Source organism: Spermophilus citellus, assembly GCF_964194105.1.
Source record: "Spermophilus citellus genome assembly, chromosome: 5".
Taxonomy (NCBI): Eukaryota; Metazoa; Chordata; class Mammalia; order Rodentia; family Sciuridae; genus Spermophilus; species Spermophilus citellus.
This window is the reverse complement of record NC_138186.1, coordinates 42,137,373-42,157,828: the sequence shown is the minus strand read 5'-3', so window position 1 is coordinate 42,157,828 and position 20,456 is coordinate 42,137,373. Positions and strand designations below refer to the sequence as shown.

Genomic DNA, 20,456 nt, shown 5'->3' with positions numbered 1-20,456 from the left:
CCCTGAAGTGCCAATGTTTCTCATTATTGTAATCTGGCCATTGCACATTCATAACTTTGTGATTTCTTTCTTACATGTGTATTCAGGAGCTTTCACAATAGAATTTTGCACAATTGCTACGAATCTGAAAGAACATAAATGTCACTCAACCACCTATTTGATAAAGCTATTTCTTGTATTTGTTTAGTGGAATACTATACAATAATGAAAATAAATAAATGATAGCTAATGCTAGAAAGCTAATTAAAGTGTACAAACAATATTGAGCTAAAGATACATAATAGAATAGAAAGCACACAGTATGTTTTCTTTTATATAAATTTCAAAATCAAATAATAATTATATATTTAAGGGATATACATTAGTAGCTTAATACATTCAGGAAGAGCAAGGGATAGAAAAACTAAAAGGTCAGATTAGTGATGATGTTTTAAGAAGAGATTAGGAGGACTGGGATTAGAAATAGACATTCAGAGGATTCCGGGAAGGGCTAGGCTTTAATTCTTCCTCTTCTTTATTTTTTCATTTTTTGAGGAAAAAAATATCTTAGACTCAATTCCATTTTATTAATCATATGTTTCTATAATCTCTTAACACTCAAGCAGCTTTTACAGTTAAATTTCACATTGAAGATAAACACTATTTGGCTTATGGAACAGAAAGCTGAGTCACTTGCATCCTTCATATCAGATACTATATTTTCAACAGTCTCTAGTAGGCTCTAATTCTTGACCGGAATACTGGTGATTTGCCTTGGTCCATAGTTTTATTATGAACAATTATATGTCCCTAAATTGAATAACCTAGAAAAAATGAATAAATTCCTTGACTCATTCAACTTATAACATTAAATTATGAAGAAACAGGCAAGGTAAATATAGCAATAAGCACTTAGGGGATAGAATCAGTGATAAAAAGCCTCCCACCAAAGAAAAGCCCAGGATCTGATGGTTTCACTGCTGAGTTCTGTAAAACATTTTAAAATATTAATTATTTTCTAACTTATCTAAAAAACTGAACAGAAAGGAACACCTTCAAACTCATTTTAGAAGGACAGGATTAGCCTGATACAGAGCCAGATGAAGGAGGAGGACGAGAAGAAGGAAGAGGAGAAGGAGGAGGAGGAGAAGGAGGGCAGAGGGAAGGGCAAGGGGAGAAGAGCGAGGGGGAAGAGGGGGAAATAAGAAGACAAAAACAACTGTGTAGGCCCATTTCCCAGATGAACATAGACAGAAAAATCTTGTACAAAATAATAGAAAACTAAAGTTAACAGCACATTAAAGATCATTCAAGCCCCACGTGGTAGTGAATGCTGGTAATCCCAGAGACTTGGGAGACTGAGGCTGGAGGATCAAAAGTTCCAGGCCAGCCTCAGTGACTTAGAGAGGCCTCAAAATAAAAAAAAAGGAGAGATGGTAATGCATCTGAGTGGTAAAGCACCCCTGATTTCAATCTCCAGTATAAAAAAAAAATCATTCACCAACCTCTATTCAATATAGATCTGGAAATCCTAACCAGAGATATTAGGCAAAAGAAGGAAACAAGAGACATCCATATATGAAATGCAGTTAAATTGACTCTGTTTCATAAGTTGAATTGATTGTGTCCAATAGAGGTAACCTTTCTTTTTATATGAGAATAAAATATTTTATTTAATGCTATAGCTACAGCTGCCTAACAAAACAAATATTTGTTAAATGAATAAATTAACAAATGGATGAAGGAATGTGGAGTTCTCAGTTCTCTCAAAACCCAATTATGTTATTTTTTCATCTTAACCAATTAGGGGAAGGGACTTTTAATATAATAATACAACAAAACTGTTCATGTGATGTTGCCAAACAACAATGGAGCTCTGTAGCAGAACAGAAGTAAACTTGGTAGTAAAATGTATATTCTTACCTAAGAAACTGAAAACAGAGAAGAAAATGTGGGGAAAAAATTGCTTCTTCCTTTCCTTAACTATAATATAAGAAAAGTAAGACTGAGCTAATTGAAATGTAACATGTAGAAAGTGAATTTAAGACATTTTATTTGGGACTCCAGTTGTTCTCACCTCCTGCTTGGCCATAAATGGCAACCCCAAATCCTCAAATTATAAGGTTATACAATTCAATCCTACCTTTTTGGCCTCTTCTTTCTATCTCCATCAAATTAAAAAAAATTATAATTATAAGTCCTTGTTTCCTTTCCCTATTTTTAATTTAAAAAATGAGCTTATTGCAGAAATTTGGGTAAAGCCTGAGCCTCTTGGAAGGGTAGATGATTAAGCTTGTGAGCCCAGATCCATGTGCTGAGGTCTGGATTTTCTCCTGCTGATGCTGAGACTGGATTCCAGGCCCTATTGTGATTGCTCCCCAAAGCTGAATAACTTGGCCACTAACTTGGGTAGAAACGGATGCCACAAAATTCAAGCTTGCTCAGACAGCTCTTGTGTAAGGTGAACTTTCAAGTTGGAGCATCTAGTGCTACAACCAGGTTCATTGCTTGCATTCTAGGTGTAAGGGAGCCTGAGGAAGTGGGCTTTTGTATTCTCACTTGGGAGGTAGCAGTAGCAATGCAGAAATCCTCATAGTTCAAAGACCCTTGGTAGTTGCATTGTATGCTTATGGAATGTTTTATTTTCATAAAGAGAATTAGCAGAAATTTTATTTAGAGAAAGCAACAAAACTTTTGGTATTTATTGGAAACAAAAAACAAGTTTCACAGAGCACAATATTTTCCAAGTTAATTTGTATATTTTGAATGACTATTGGTCTCAAGACAGACAATAATTACTGAAATGAATGAAGACATTAAAAAATGTATCTATGAAAGTAATAGAAGACAACAAAAATGTAAAGAGTAGCTCTTCTACTCAAATCATGCAGTAAAATCAATACACTATTATTTAATTTACTATATATATATAATAAAAAGAATTGAAAAAATAGAATGGAAATTGAAACTTATACATATTTTATAATTCAGTGGGCTTATTAAAATAATAGGTCAGAGAAAGAAAATTTCAGAAAATTATGTTAAAATATTTCACTGGGTGAAACTCAAAAAGAAACAAATATAATTCACATGTTATTGTTGTCTGTTTGAATGGCCTGAGAACAGAGGAGGTAAAATATCTAATTATGCATCATTTATGATTATGTCTTGATTACCTGGACTGGTTAAGCTTTGTTTCCACAACATTAAAAGCTCATATTCAGCTTACTTGATATAAGGTTTGCATTTATAAAATGGCCTGAGAATTTGAAAGAAAAAGGACCTGAGAAAATAATTTTTCCATCATAAAACAGAATTGTAATACTTATAAAACTTTTCATAAAATAGGAAATGTGTAAAGCCAAAATGAATACTATGGAAAATAAGTATTGTGAATATATTTAATTTCTTGAGATATCACACATTTGAAAATAATTACAAAAGGTAAAATATTGTTATTATTTTTAAAAGACCCCACAATTTAAATGCTGTATCTGTATTTTTGTGTTGCAGGCACCTGATATGACTTCAAACAGCTAATAGTTCTCTCTGAAAAATTTTTGCATGAATTAACAAAATCATGTAAGACATAGAGTAGAAATGACTTGGCCATATATTGCTAATTATAACATAAATATCTAATATTTTTGGAAAGAAATATGGTCTCAATAACACTGAACAATTTGTACACTTTGACTCCACAACCAATACTTTGAAATTATGAAAATTTCAACTTTCAGCATTACCTATAAGAGATAAAAATTGAAAATAACTAGTATATGTGAAAAAGATAAATGATTATTTGTATTTTCAGATGAGTTTAATTGATTATGTTGCATTAAAGAAAATTAGCATAGTAAAACTATGTGGTTAAACATACTAATGGCCTATAAATTTAAACCAATATGCAAAATTGGTATATATTAAGATAAAAATTAAGGTGAATATTTAAACTTAAATAGATTAAAATGAAAATAGTTGACTTGTTTGGTGGGTGAAACTGTGGGTAAATATTATCACTTTTTATTTTTATTGTTGTAATATCATTTATACAAAAGTGTTTAAAACATGCTATGATTGTTAGTGTGTCTGTGTAAGTATGTGTTTGTGTGTATATGTACTGGGATGAAAAAAGAAGTAGTGGACCTATATTACAAGGTCATATGTGTTTACAAATTTTCTTAATTAAAAAAAATTATTTCAATGAATACAATGTTCAATAAATTAGGAAAAAAGTTTCTTCAATGATGATGATTATTTTACATAGTTTATCTATAGAAAGTAATGCAATTTCTTCATTAACTTTACAAATTGATGGATCCAATTACCAAAAAAATTCCTTGCATATAATGAAGAACCACTAACAACAGGACAAAAGTGTATTTTTCCCAGAGAATTCTCTATCCAAAAGTAAGTGTCTTAGCGCACCCTTCATGGCCTCATTCCTCAGACTATAGATAATAGGGTTAAGTGTTGGAGGTATCACTGTGTAAAAGATAGATACCATAAGGTCAAATGCAGATGGAGAATCTGAAGTTGGTTTTAGATATGCACAGATGCCTGTAGAGAGAAAAAATGAGACAACAAAGAGGTGGGGCAGGCAGGTGGAGAATACCTTAGAGCGGCATTCAGCAGAGGGTATTCTTAGAACTGTGGAGAATATGTGAACGTAGGAGAATGCAATGGAGACAAAGCAGGCTAAAGCTACCACAGACATGAAAGCAGCTACTCCGATCACTCCTAGGTAATCATTGGAACAGGAGAGCTTCAGTAATTGGGGGACATCACAGAAAAATTGATGGATTATTTTCTCCCTACAGAATGTGATAGAAAATGTGGCTGCTGTGTATAAGATTCCTGAGATGCCTCCACTCACCCACACAGCTATCATAGCCCACTGACAATTTCTGGGATCCATGATGACCTCATAGTGCAGTGGGAAGCAAATGGCTGTATAACGGTCATAAGACATGACTGTAAGAATAGCTACCTCAGTCCAGGCCAAAGATGTGAAGAAGAAAACCTGCAGTATGCACTGGCCATATGAAACATAGTTATCATCCATCAGTGAATTGTCAATGGCCTGGGGGACTGTGACGGAAATGAAGGAGAGGTCCAGAAGGGAAAGTTGCTTCAAGAAGTAATACATTGGAGATTGGAGGTGCTGGTCCAGTGTTGTGATGGTGATAATGATGAAGTTTCCTGTCAAAGCCACTAGGTACAACACCAAGAAGAGCAAAGCATACAAGATCTGCAGTTTGCGATCATCAGAAAACCCCAAGAGTAGGAATCCATTCCTCGTGGTTATGTTTGTCATAATCATTAGGAAAATGCAAATCTGGTAGCAGCTAGAAAATAAAAGAATATGGGAAATGTAATAGAAAGACACTAAAATAATTATTAATCTGTTCATCATTGTTTATTTGAATCATTTAAGGACCTATTATTTATCAGCTGTGTCCTAGATGTTGGGAAATCAAAGGTGATAACACATGTTTCTTAAGTAAATAGAGCTTACAGTTTACCCTAGTAAACTAGTAGTTAGAATACAAAACAGGTCCTATCAAGAAAAAGTCATTGTGTTTGCCCCAGGGATAAATGCTATTCCATTGTCACAGGTGAAACCTTTTGCTTTGTTTTTCACCAAAAGAAACACAATAATGAGCTCTTAAGAGTTTTTGAATAGTGGATGAGTTATATTTGAGCACACTGGCTTATTTTAGTAGATGAAATGGCCCTTTTTAGAGGAAATTTTGGAAATTCAAACATGGGCTTTTTTGTGGACTGGTGATCCCTGTTTTCGTTCTAGCAAACAATATGATCATTACAATGAGAAGCCAAGAGCCAAAATGGACAGTGTTATTGCTCTTCCAATTAACATTGTATCTAATGGACATGTTGAAATCAAGAGCAAAAATACTTTGTAAAGTAAATGCTTAAATACCACTCACAGATTAAGTGTCTAATTTGGTTACATGAGATTTTTTCTGATTCTAACAAATTCTATTTATATCTTCATTTTATTGAATTTGTTGAAGCTATCAAATAGTTATTGATCACTTACTACAAGCAAAGACACTTGTAAAGAAAAAGACTGAATGCCCTGAGGTGGTTTTTTAAACATGGAAGGAAAAATACTCTAATACACAACTTCAGAAAGAGATTTGTGGAATAAAGCAGTCTTCATTTCAGAGAAGGGATAAACCAAGTTTGGGTTCATGACCTGGGCTTTTGATCTTTATGGGATGGAATATCCAAGCATTCATTCTCCCCTTAACAAAATGTACATTGGTATGTGAGGACTGATGAGACATTAGTAATGATTCTCTTATATTCCTGCACATTTTTCCTTTCATTTCTTAGTTCTATGCAACAACTGAAGAAATTGCTGTATTAGTTTTTTTGGAGTTTATTCTAAACCACATGAAATCTCACTGAGAGTGTGTGTGTGTGTGTGTGCACACACACACACACGAAATTCATCTTAGATATATCTGGGAGAATCCAAAGACTTGTGGTGAGCACTCCCTCCCCATTCCTTATCAGTCTATCTTTTATTAAACCATCTAATGCCAATCTCTCCTGCTGACCACCCAGACTTCTGCTGCCTCTCTTTCATGAAACTTCTCTTTCAAAAAAAAATGCATCTAAGGATCATATTTCTATTTCTTGCTGCTTTTAGACTATAATAAAAATGGCTGTTAAATTAACTAAATATTTTAAACTTGTTTTAGTTGTCACAGTTGAAAGCCTCTTTTGTCTTACTCTGTGAACATGAATTCCAAATTTAATTTAATCTACCTATAGTGTCCTCAAACTTATTGATTTCTGTTAACATTTCATACCACATAATAGCAGAGAAAATTAAGAGTGAAGTTATACTTCTAACAGAATTTCTCTAGTCCAAGTTCTGTTTCATTGTTCCATTTTGCCCTGTACTAGTAAAATTATAAACAGCATGATTAGCCATACTTAATTTTGATTCATTTAATATTTTAATCTGTCAAAAGCACATATGTGCTTATCAACAGACTGGGAAGCAAAAAAATAATAACAATCTTGAGCATTCATTTTAATAAGACAGACACCATACTAGAGTACATCATAAAAATATATATCATTTAATTCACACAGGTATTTTTATCTTTTTGGAGATAAGCATCTTAATTTTCATTTATACAGGAAAAATTTAATGCCCAGAATGCTTAAGTAACAGAATTGATGTTGAGTTCCAAACCTTGGACCTTTGTAGCTCATACTGCTTTCTTACATGTAAAAATCTATAAAACTTAATCAAAGGCATGAAGGAATATTGGGAAAAAAGCCACAATTACATTCAGGCTTTTTATTCCTACAGACACCAAAGATTATTTGAAGAAGTTTTTTACAATGCTTTATTTATGTAAACAGATAAAATATTAACCTTTCACAATTTACTGGTTTCCTTAAGTGGCTCATTATTTTAACACACTTATGTGAATTAAATATATGAATTTTATTAATCTGCTTATTTTCTGGGAACAAAAATTCCTTCCCTGAAAGAATGAATACTCTTGCTTTTTCTAAAGTGAATTTGAAGAACATAAGGTTCTGTCAAAAATTTCATAAAAGCTTACTCTCTTTTCTTACCCAAGATTGGAAAACTCACCACAGGTGTCTTTTGTATGCAGTAGCTCTTAAAACTGATCACCAACTTCTGACACTTCTCATCTCTAATCACACAGATTTTAAATATATGTCATTTCCCTGGAGAATGTGTGTGTGTGCGTGTGTGTGTGTGTGTGTGTGTTGTTTTTGTTTTTGGAGGGGGAGCGGGGAGCATCTTTCAAAATGGAAACTAGAACTAAATAATGAATCTTCATTTTCTCTACCCCTCTAGCATCTGGGACTTGGAGTCGTAACATTTCCACACAAAGAAATGGTTTATTAAGCGGTGGTAGATGTTTGTTGTCCCTGCCTCAGTGGTTCTCAAACTTTAATAGGCATGTGAATCACCTGGAGAGCTTATTAAGACACAGGAACCTAAGAACTACACTCTGAAATTCTGATTCAGAAAGGCTCAAGTGATCCCCAGGAATTTGAGTGCCTACCATGCTTCCAGGTGTTGCTGCAGATCTGAGTACCATGCATGGAGAACCACTTTACTAGCTAAATCATGTATTTCTAAGAAGAACAGGAAAACTTGAACTTTTTTAAAAGAATTAATATTTAATATCAGTCCTCCTGGAAAACTAAAAATAAATGTTTATGTTTGAAATTGAGACCTACCTATTGAATCTCCGGTTTTGAACAACTATTTTGGTCATTCATTATGATTAGTAACAATAGAAAAAAAAATAGTAGAAAAAATTCTACAAGGCCATCCTAAAACAAATGTAGCAACTACCTGAAATCCTCTCAGGTGGCCCAGTCTATTAAAATGTATTATTGAAATCTTTACAATACCTTTAAAAGTAATTGAAAATAAATGTAAGCCCACAATATACTTTTGGTTTTCTCTGAGATCTCTTACCATCTTTTATGGACATCGTTAATATTTTTTAGTAATGACCATGTGACCAAAGATTTTCTCTAAAGCTATGTGGATACTTACTTGTTATATTGTAAAGGCTGCATAGCATTCTGCTCAGATTACAAATCACAGCTTGCAGGGTTTTTTTTTTTTCATTTTTTAAAAAGTTTTATTGAGTGCCTGGTTTGTACCATGCACTTTTCTATTTTGTGTCATTTCTATTTTGTGTCATAAATAACATTTTTCCATATTTTTTAATACAACCATTATTCAATTCATGCAAACATATAAACGGCTCTGTTAAAATTTTCTTTATTATAAATAAAGACTTGTGGGCTGGGGATGTGGCTCAAGCTGTAGCGCGCTCGCCTGCCATGCGCGGCGCTAGGTTTGATCCTCAGCACCACATACAAATAAAGATGTTATGTCTGCCGAAAACTAAAAAATAAATATTAAAAAAATTCTCTCTCTCTCTCTCTCTCTCTCTCTCTTTAAACCAAAATAAAGACTTGTGCTAGCATGATCAGTATTACAAATATTATATTTTCTACAGTTGATCTTTCTTAAATTTAAATTGAGATGAGGTTATTGTTGAAAATTTTCATAAGTTCAAATATTGAGAATTCTTTTTAAAAATTATCATGAAATGTTATATTGCTTGCAACATCATTTTCCCTGATCTCACCAACACAAGGAATTTATCATTTGTTATTTTTTGTGCTAGATTACATAAAACATATTGTGTAATAGTATTCATGTAGCAATTAAAGTCAGATTGCTCAAGTTTGGATTCTGGTTCTACCATTTACTTTTTATGAGGAAACTTTGAATAATTCATCTTTCTGCATCTTTGATTTCTTATCTGAAAAAAAAATGAGCATATTGATTAGATATTCATGAAGAACATTCAGCAGAGACTCATAATTAATTAGGCACTTAAGAATAAGTATTATGACCATTGATGTTTTATTTAAAATGTTACCACCCAAAATTTTTACCAAAAAAATAAGACTATATGAAACACTTTCTATTTTTTTGTTTTGTTTTTAAAACAAAGTTAGACAAAAACAGTGTACACATACATATAAAAGGGAAAAATAACTTCGTATCAATGCATACAGAAAAATTTGATAAAATTCAACAGCCATCCATAATAAAATGATTAAATTACTGAAAATGAAGAGGGAAACTTTGATCTGACAAAGAGAATACTAACAGAAGCTATGGTATTCATCATACTTAATAAGGAAATATTTAATATTTTCCTTGTGATTATAGAAATAAGAATGACCACTAACAACATTTCTACTGGACAGTTCAATAGTATAAGAAAAGTCACAAAGAATTTATAAAATTTGGAAACAAATTACATGGTTTTTTACATAAAAATGCAAAAAGAAAATATATATAACTATTAGAATTAATTAGTAGTACAGTATAGTCAATGAAATTATAAAATTATAAAAACCATATGTTTTGGTATCTTTAAAAAGCACCTCATGTTAAGAATAAATCTAGGGGCTGGGGTTGTGGTTCAAGTGGTAGCACGCTACCTGGCATGTTCGAGGCACTGGGTTCAACCCTCAGTACCACATAAAAATAAAATAAAGATATTGTGTCCACCTAAAATTAAAAAATAAATATTTTTAAAAAAGAATAAATCTAATTAAATATTTTGAAAGACTTTACATTATTGAAAAACCAGAAAATTTTGCTGATAAAAATTAAAGCAGACAAATAAATTTGGGGTCACAGTATTTTAATAAATTGGAAGTTTTAATAATGTTGTGATGTTAATTATCCCCAAATTGATCTGTAAATTCAATGTGGTTGTCATTAAAATTCAACTGGCTCATATGTTTATGAAAGTTGATGATTCTACAATTAATATAAAAATACATAGAATAAAGGTCACAACAAAGTCTAAGAACTTACATCAGTGGATATCAAAACTTACTATAAAGCTGTGATATCTAGAACAATCATTTAGAATAGAGGATCCCTGATCAAATTCATACAGCCATTCATCAGATTTAAGATAAATATTCCACTGCAATGAATTGGGAAGAGAATAGTGCTATCGTTTGGATCTTAAATATTCCTTAAAGGCCATGTGTTGAAGGATTGAATTACAGCCTGAATTCGAATTGGGAGGTGGTGGAACTTTTAAAAAGATAGGGCCTTGTGGAAGGAAGTTAAGTAATTTGTGACTTGTCCTCCCTAAAGGGGATATTGGGACTCTATCCCCTTTCTTTCTTCCTTAATGTTTCTTATCTGCCATAGGTGAGAAGCTCTACTCTACCACATATTCCCTGTGATGATGTTTTGCCCCACTTTAGGCCAAGAGCAATAGAGTCATTAGACTATGAAGTGAAGAAACCTGTAAAACTGTGAGCCAAAATCTTTCCTCTTCATTAGTTGATTCATCTCAGGAATTATTTCACAGTGATAGAAAACTGACTAACAAAAATGATCTTTCCAATAAACTTTGCTGGGACAACTGAATATCTGTATGGAAAGAAGCCATGTTCTCTATCTCATGTTCTTCATAAAAGACGATTTCAGTGTAGTGAGAACTAAAACAATAAATCCTCCTAAAAAAATTATCAAACTGAATAATCATGGAGTAGAAAAAATTTGTTTAAGGCACAAAATACATGAACCAGAAAGATGAAGATAAATAAATTATATTTCATTAAAATTGAGAACTTATAATATTGGATCATAATTTTAAAACTTATTGATGATTACTAATTTTAAATGTTCAGAACTCTTTAAAATAAACCTTAATTGCAATTAAATATTTCAAATGGTTTATCTTGCTAATCCTAATCCAATTGTATAAGCAATGAGAGATTATCAGAAAACAATGAGATTTTAATTATAAAAGTATTATTTGCCAAAGTGTGAAAAGCATATAAGCCAATACTTAGATGATAAGATATGGCCTGAAATATTTATATTAGGAATGAAAAAAATTGAAAAAATATTGAAAAACCACAAATTTGGCTAAATAATTAGATTTACAAATCTCCAAGTACAGGTAACATATTGATATAATATAAGAACAGAAGTTGTTGAAATAGATGAGTAAGTAAATAAAGGATATTTTAAATTGTCACTAAATTATTATTAAACTGTTAAAATTTTTAGCAAGATTGCTAACTAAAGATGACAATACTCACATTGATAATTTATTAGTGAAAAAGGGGTAATTCAGGTAACTATAAAGTTATAAAAAATTGTGGAAATTTATGCCAACATTTAAAAAAAAACAGTTGATATGACTCAATAACCCTGAAAAAGAAATAGAACACTAGTTTCCTTACTATGATATACACATTCTGAGGGGACTTCCACCTAAGGCCTTTGTACTCTGTTTTCTCTGGCTGGAATGTTATTCCCCATATATCTACTTAACTACTTTCATTTAAGTTTTCCATTTCCATTGGTATTAGTTGCATGGGCTCTCTCATCCATCGAGGAGGTCCATGGAACAGGGTAGAGGAGAGTGTGACTGTGATCGGTAATCAAGACCTCTGGAGATGAAGCAGGAAGCAGGCCTGATTTTATTGCACAGTTACCATGTATATATACTCAGGCAGTAGCTAAGCAGATTACAGGCAGCTACCAATACAATTTCTGGCCAGCTGTCCTTGCAGGGAGCAATCAGGAGTGAGCCACAGAGCAAGTGCAGGGACTGCAACAGAAGGCCTCACGCCCAGGGTTGTCCCTAGGAGGTAAGCCCTGCTCATGCACCTAGCATGAGGGGAGTGGTTTGCCACTCAGATGTCCTTAATGTATGCCATGTATGCAGTACTCCAGGCACTTGTCCCCACAGTTGGTGAAAGGCTTACGATATAAAACAATTACTTTCCTATACTATCTTACTTGCCTCTTTTTCTTAATTTCTGTAATATGTGTTATTAACATAGTACATTTTTACATACTTATTTGTTAATAGTTTTTTGTCCACAATACACTGCACAATAAGGATGGAAATTTGTTTAGATTTCTACATTTTCAATAGAATACAAATAAATTAACTTGAATGAAAGATGAATTAAAGAATAAAAACTGGTGATCTCAATAGATTAGTTGCATGCAAGTCAACATAAATTTATGATAGAAAACAGCAAACTTCAAATAGGAGAACACTTTTTTAATTCAGTTAAAGGGCTTTGGATGGAATATTACTTTAGTGTGTTCTGATAACCCAATCCTCCTGATACTTATATCCATTGCAAATGACTCTGTACTTAGTCATGTGATATATTTGGCCAGTGTGACAGATGCAAGCAGAGCTTTGTAAGCTCTTGAACTAGTGGTTTATTTTCTCAGGACATATATTCTTCTAATAATTCTTGGAACCAAGCCATCATGCATGCTCTGATACGAGAAGCTCACTCTAGCCATGTGCAAAGGACCAGAAGAGAAGAATCAACAACCAGCCACGAGTTTCAGCTGCCCCCCCCAATCAAAATCTGGAACCATCTTGATTGGATTAGTGACAAGATGTCTTTAACTAGCTCAATTAAAACAAATAAATTATTGTTTTTTGTTTTTTGTTCTTTTTTTTTTTTTTTTTTTGGTACCAAAGATTGAAGTCAGGGGCACTCGATCCCAGCCCTTTTTTGTTTTTTGTTTTTTTAATTTAGAGAGAGGGTCTTACTGATTTGCTTAGCACCTTGCTCTTTTCTGAGGCTGGCTTTGGACTCATGATCCTTCTGTTTCAGCTTCCCAGGCTGCTGGGATTACAGATGCACACCAATCAGTGGAGTAGAGAAAAGGAATTGGAAGGGGAGGAGAGATGGGAAAAGGGAGGAACCGTGGACTAAATGGGACCAAACGTTCCTATGTATATATATCTATATGCCAGAAGGAATTTCACCTTTATGTATGTCTATAATGCACTAATTAAATAAAACTGTAAGAAAAGAGAACAAAGATCCATGGAGTAAAGGAGAAGGGAAAAGATGGAGATAGGAGAGGAGAGAAAAGGAAAGCACTGGAGAATGAATTGGAGCAAATTATATTCCAAGATTGTATAATTATGCCCAAATGCACCCTAATACTATGTATAACTATACTGAAATAATTAAAAATAAGATTTCATCCCACCCCTATTAGAATGGATATTATAAAAAAAGTAAGAAATTCTGGCAAAGAAATAGAGGAAGAGATACGGTTTTTTTGTTTGTTTTTAAGAAAGAGAGAATATTTTTAATATTTATTTTTTAGTTTTTGGTGGACAAAACATCTTTATTTTATTTTTATGTGGTGCTGAGAATGGAACCCAGTGCCCTGCGCATGCCAGGCAAGTGTGATACCACTTGAGCCACACCCCCAGCCTGAGACACTTTTGTAAACTATTGATGGGAATATAAAATAGTACAGCCAATTAGTACAGCTAATTATAGTCCCACTAATTGGATGAAATATTTCTCAAAAAAATAAAAATTAAACTATTGTATGATCCAGAAATCCCACTACTAGCTATATATCCAAAGGAAATGAAATCAGCTATTTTAGAGAGAGCTCTACTCCCATGGTTACCACAGCACTATTTACAATAGTCCAGATATTAAATTAACTTAAGTGCCCATTCACAGATGAATGGATAAAGAAAGTGTGGTATACATACACAATGTAATGTTAGTCAGCCACATTTAAGAATGAAATCCAGTAATTTTTCTTTTATTTTTTTAATTTTTTTTAATTTTTTTTATTGGTTGTTCACAACATTACAAAGCTCTTGACATATCATATTTCATACATTAGATTGAAGTGGGTTATGAACTCCCAATTTTACCCCAAATGCAGATTGCAGAATCACATCGGCTACACATCCACAATTTTACATAATGCCCTATTAGTAACTGTTGTATTATGCTACCTTTCCTATCCCCTACTACCCCCCCTCCCCTCCCCTCACATCTTCTCTCTCTACCCCATCTACTGTAATTCATTTCTCTCCTTGTTTATTTTCCCATTCCCCTCACAACCTCTTATATGTAATTTTGTATAGCAATGAGGGTCTCCCTTCATTTCCATACAATTTCCCTTTTCTCTCCCTTTCCCTCCCATCTCATGTCTCTGTTTAATGTTAATCTTTTCTTCCTGCTCTTCCTCCCGGCTCTGTTCATAGTTGCTCTCATTATATCAAAGAAGACATTTGGTATTTTTTTTAGGGATTGGCTAGCTTCACTAAGCATAATCTGCTCTAGTGCCATGCATTTCCCTGCAAATTCTATGATTTTGTCATTTTTATTGCTGAATAGTACTCCATGTGTATAGATGCCACATTTTTTTATCCATTCATCTATTGAAGGGCATCTGGGTTGGTTCCACAGTCTAGCTATTGTGAATTGTGCTGCTATGAACATCGATGTGGCAGTATCCCTGTAGCATGCTCTTTTAAGGTCTTCAGGGAATTGTCCCAGAAGGGCAATAGCAGGGTCAAATGGTGGTTCCATTCCCATCTTTCCCAGGAATCTCCAAACTGCTTTCTAAATTGGCCGCACCAATTTGCAGTCCTACCAGCAATGTACAAGTGTACCCTTTTCTCCACATCCTCGCCAGCACTTGTTGTTTGACTTCATAGTGGCTGCCAATCTTACTGGAGTGAGATGGTATCTTAGGGTGGTTTTGATTTGCATTTCTCTGACTGCTAGAGATGGTGAGCATTTTTTCATGTACTTGTTGATTGATTGTATATCCTCCTCTGAGAAGTCTCTGTTCAGGTCCTTGGCCCATTTGTTGATTGAAAATCCCAACGGCATTTCTTGTAGAAATAGATAAAGCAATCATGAGATTCATATGGAAAAATAAAAGACCCAGAATAGCAAAAGCAATTCTAAACAGGAAGTGTGGATCAGGCGATATAGCGATACCAGATTTCAAACTATATTACAGAGCAATAGTGACAAAAACAGCATGGTACTGGTACCAAAACAGGCGGGTGGATCAATGGTATAGAATAGAGGACACAGAGACTAATCCACAAAGTTACAACTATCTTATATTTGATAGAGGGGCTAAAAGCATGCAATGGAGGAAGGATAGCATCTTCAACAAATGGTATTGGGAAAACTGGAAATCCATATGCAACAAAATGAAACTGAATCCTTTCTCTTGCCATGCACAAAAGTTAACTCAAAATGGATCAAGGAGCTTGATATCAAATCAGAGACTCTGCATCTGATAGAAGAAAAAGTTTGCTCCAATCTACATATTGTGGGGTCGGGCTCCAAATTCCTTAATAGGACACCCATAGCACAAGAGTTAATAACAAGAATCAACAAATGGGCCTTACTTAAACTAAAAAGTTTTTTCTAAGCAAGAGAAACAATAAGAGAGGTAAATAGGGAGCCTACATCCTGGGAACAAATTTTTACTCCTCACACTTCAGATAGAGCCCTAATATCCAGAGTATAAAAAGAACTCAAAAAATTGGAACAACGTATTTCAAACACTGAAAGACAATGGATGCCAACCAAGAATTCTGTATCCAGCAAAATTAAGCTTCAGATACGACAACGAAATAAAAATCTTTCATGATAAACAAAACCTAAAAAAATTTGTAGCCATAAAACCAGCATTGCAAAGCATCTTGAGCCAAACTCTACACGAGGAAGAAATGAAAAACAGTAACCAAAACCATCAGCGGGAAGTGCCTCGGTAAAGACAGAGGACGGGGGGAAAGCTAATCATGGAGAAACAAACTAAATTAGAAAAAAAAAAGATAAGTAATCAAACATGGCAGGAAGTACAAACCATATATCAATAGTAACTCTAAAAGTTAATGGCTTAAACTCTCCAATAAAGCAACATAGGCTGGTAACATGGATTAAAAAACAAATCGAACAATATGCTGCCTCCAGGAGACACATCTGATTGGAAAAGACAGGCTCAAGGTAAAAGGTTAGGAAAAAATATACCACACACACGGTCCTCCTAAGCAAGCAGGGGTGGCCATTCTCATATCGAATAAGACTAAGTTAATCAAAAGGGATAAGGAAGGACATTATATACTGTTAAAAGGAACCATTCACCAACAAGACATAACAATTATCAATATTTATGCACCAAATAATGGCGCTGCGACATTCATAAAACAAACTCTCCTCAAGTTCAAGAATCAAATAGACCACAACACAATAATCATGGCTGACTTCAACACACCTCTCTCACCATTGGACAGATCCTCCAAACAAAAGTTGAACAAAGAAACTATTGACCTCAATATCACAATCAATAACCTAGACTTAACTGACATATATAGAATATATCAACCGTCATCAAGTGGATATACTTTTTTCTCAGCAGCACATGGATCCTTCTCAAAAATAGACCATATATTATGCCATAGGGCAACCCTCAGTAAACATAAAGGGGTGGAGATAATACCATGCACTTTATCAGATCATAATGGAATGAAACTGGAAATCAATGATAAAAGAAGGAAGGAAAAATCCTACATCACATGGACAATGAACAATACATTACTGAATGATCAATGGGTTACAAAAGACATAAAGGGGGAAATAAAAAAATTCTTAAAGATAAATGAAAATAGAGACACAATATATCGGAATCTATGGGACACAATGAAAGCAGTTTTAAGAGGGAAATTCATCGCCTGGAGGTCATTCCTCAAAAAAAGGAAAAACCAACAAATAAATGAGCTCACACTTAATCTCAAAGCCCTAGAAAAGGAAGAGCAAAACAACAGCAAATGTAGCAGAAGGCAAGAATTAATTAAAATCAGAGCAGAAATCAATGAAATTGAAACAAAAGAAACTATTGAAAAAATTAACAAAACTAAAAGTTGGTTCTTTGAAAAAATGAATAAGATCGACAGACCCCTACCCATACTAATGAAGAGAAGAAGAGAGAGAACTCAAATTACTAACATACGGGATGAAAAAGGCAATATTACAAGAGACGCTTCAGAAATACAGAAAACAATTAGAAATTATTATGAAAACCTATATTCCAATAAAATAGAAGATAGTGAAGACATCGATAAATTCCTTAAGTCATATGATTTGCCCAGACTGAGTCAGGAGGATACTCACAACTTAAACAGACCAATATCAATAGATGAAATAGAAGAAGCAATCAAAAGACTACCAACCAAGAAAAGCCCAGGACTGGATGGGTATACAGCGGAGTTTTACAAAACCTTTAAAGAAGAATTAATACCAATACTTTTCAAGTTATTTCAGGAAATAGAAAAAGAGGGAGCTCTGCAAAATTCATTCTATGAGGCCAACATCACCCTGATTCCGAAACCAGACAAAGACACCTCAAAGAAAGAAAACTACAGACCAATATCTCTGATGAACCTAGATGCAAAAATCCTCAATAAAATTCTGGCGAATCGGATACAAAGGCACATCAAAAAAATTGTGCACCATGATCAAGTAGGATTCATCCCTGGGATGCAAGGATGGTTCAATATACGGAAATCAATAAATGTTATTCACCACATCAATAGACTTAAAGATAAGAACCATATGATCATCTCGATAGACGCAGAAAAAGCATTTGACAAAGTACAGCATCCCTTTATGTTCAAAACATTAGAAAATCTAGGGATAAAAGGAACTTACCTCGACATTGTAAAAGCTATCTATGCGGGCTGGGGATGTGGCTCAAGCGGTAGCGCGCTCGCCTGGCATGCGCGCTGCCCGGGTTCGATCCTCAGCACCACATACAAACAACCATGTTGTGTCCGCCGATAACTAAAAAATAAATATTAAAAAATTCTCTCTCTCTCTCTCCCTCTATCGCTCTCTCTTTAAAAAAAAAAAAAAAAAAAAAGCTATCTATGCTAAGCCTCAGGCTAGCATCATTCTGAATGGAGAAAAATTGAAGGCATTCCCTCTAAAATCTGGAACAAGACAGGGATGCCCCCTATCACCACTTCTATTCAATATGGTTCTCGAAACACTGGCCAGAGCAATTAGACAGACGAAAGAAATCAAAGGCATAAAAATAGGAAAATAAGAACTTAAATTATCACTATTTGTGGATGACATGATTCTATACCTAGAAGACCCAAAAGGGTCTACAAAGAAACTACTAGAACTAATAAATGAATTCATCAAAGTGGCAGGATATAAAATCAACACACATAAATCAAAAGCATTTCTGTATATCAGTGATAAAACTTCTGAAACGGAAATGAGGAAAAACACTCCATTCACAATATCCTCAAAAAAAAAAATAAAATACTTGGGAATCAACCTAACAAAAGAGGTGAAAGATGTATAAAATGAAAACTATAGAACCCTAAAGAGAGAAATAGAAGAGGATCTTAGAAGATGGAAAAATATACCTTGTTCATGGATTGGCAGAACTAACATCATCAAAATGGCGATATTACCAAAATTTCTCTATAGGTTTAATGCAAGGCCAATCAAAATCCTAATGGCATTTCTTGTAGAAATAGATAAAGCAATCATGAAATTCATATGGAAAAATAAAAGACCCAGAATAGCAAAAACAATGCTAAGCAGGAAGTGTGAATCAGGTGGTATAGCGATACCAGATTTCAAACTATATTACAGAGCAATAGTAATAAAAACAGCATGGTACTGGTACCAGAACAGGCTGGTGGACCAATGGTACAGAATAAAGGACACAGATACTAATCCACAAAGCTACAACTATCTTATATTTGACAATGGAGCTAAGAACATGCAAGGGAGAAAGGATAGCATCTTCAACAAATGGTGTTGGGAAAACTGGAAATCCATATGCAACAAAATGAAACTGAATCCCCTCCTCTCGCCATGCACAAGAGTCAACTCAAAGTGGATCAAGGAGCTAGATATCAAATCAGAGACATGGTGTTTGATAGAAGAAAAAGTTGGCTATGATCTACATACTGTGGGGTCGGGCTCCAAATTCCTTAATAGGACACCCATAGCACAAGAGTTAATAACAAGAATCAACAAATGGGACTTTCTTAAACTGAAAAGTTTTTTCTCAGCAAGAGAAACAATAAGAGAGGTAAATAGGGAGCCTACATCCTGGGAACAAATTTTTACTCCTCACACTTCAGATAGAGCCCTAATATCCAGAGTATACAAAGAACTCAAAAAATTAGACAATAAGAAAACAAATAACCCAATCAACAAATGGGTCAAGGACATGAACAAACACTTCACAGAGGAGGACATACAATCAATCAACAAGTACATGAAAAAATGCTCACCATCGCTAGCAGTCAGAGAAATGCAAATCAAAACCACCCTAAGATACCACCTCACCCCAGTAAGATTGGCAGCCATGATGAAGTCAAACAACAATGAGTGCTGGCGAGGTTGTGGGGAAAAGGGTACTCTGTACACTGCTGGTGGGACTGCAAACGGGTGCGGCCAATTTGGAAAGCAGTATGGAGATTCCTGGGAAAGCTGGGAATGGAACCACCATTTGACCCAGCTATTGCCCTTCTCAGACTATTTCCTGAAGACCTTAAAAAGCACACTACAGGGATACTGCCACATCGATGTTCATAGCAGCACAATTCACAATTGCCAGACTGTGGAATCAACGCAGATGCCCTTCAATAGATGAATGGATTAAAAAATGTGGCATTTATACACCATGGAGTATTACGCAGCACTAAAAGATGACAAAAGCACAGAATTTGCAGGGAAATGGATGGCACTAGAGCAGATTATGCTTAGTGAAGCTAGCCAATCCCTAAAAAACAAATACCAAATGTCTTCTTTGATATAATGAGAGCAACTAAGAACAGAACAGGGAGGAAGAGAAGCAAGAAATGATTAACATTAAACAGAGACATGAGGTGGGAGGGAAAGGGAGAAAAAAAGGGAAATCACATGGAAATGGAGGGAGACCCTCATCGTTATACAAAATTACATATAAGAGGTTGTGAGGGGAATGGGATAACAAACATGGAGGGAAATGAATTACAGTAGATTGGCTA

General features: G+C 34.2%; 1 protein-coding gene across 1 annotated transcript; it reads right to left on the bottom strand.

The window, feature by feature from the left end:
• Positions 1-4,339: 4,339 nt before the first annotated feature.
• On the bottom strand, positions 4,340-5,302 carry LOC308649842 (olfactory receptor 14J1-like; the record flags this gene model as incomplete). The annotated part of the gene is made up of 1 exon (XM_081295695.1): positions 4,340-5,302. The coding sequence occupies one exon, from the start codon at positions 5,300-5,302 to the stop codon at positions 4,340-4,342; it is 963 nt and encodes a 320-aa protein (XP_081151821.1).
• Positions 5,303-20,456: the final 15,154 nt, after the last annotated feature.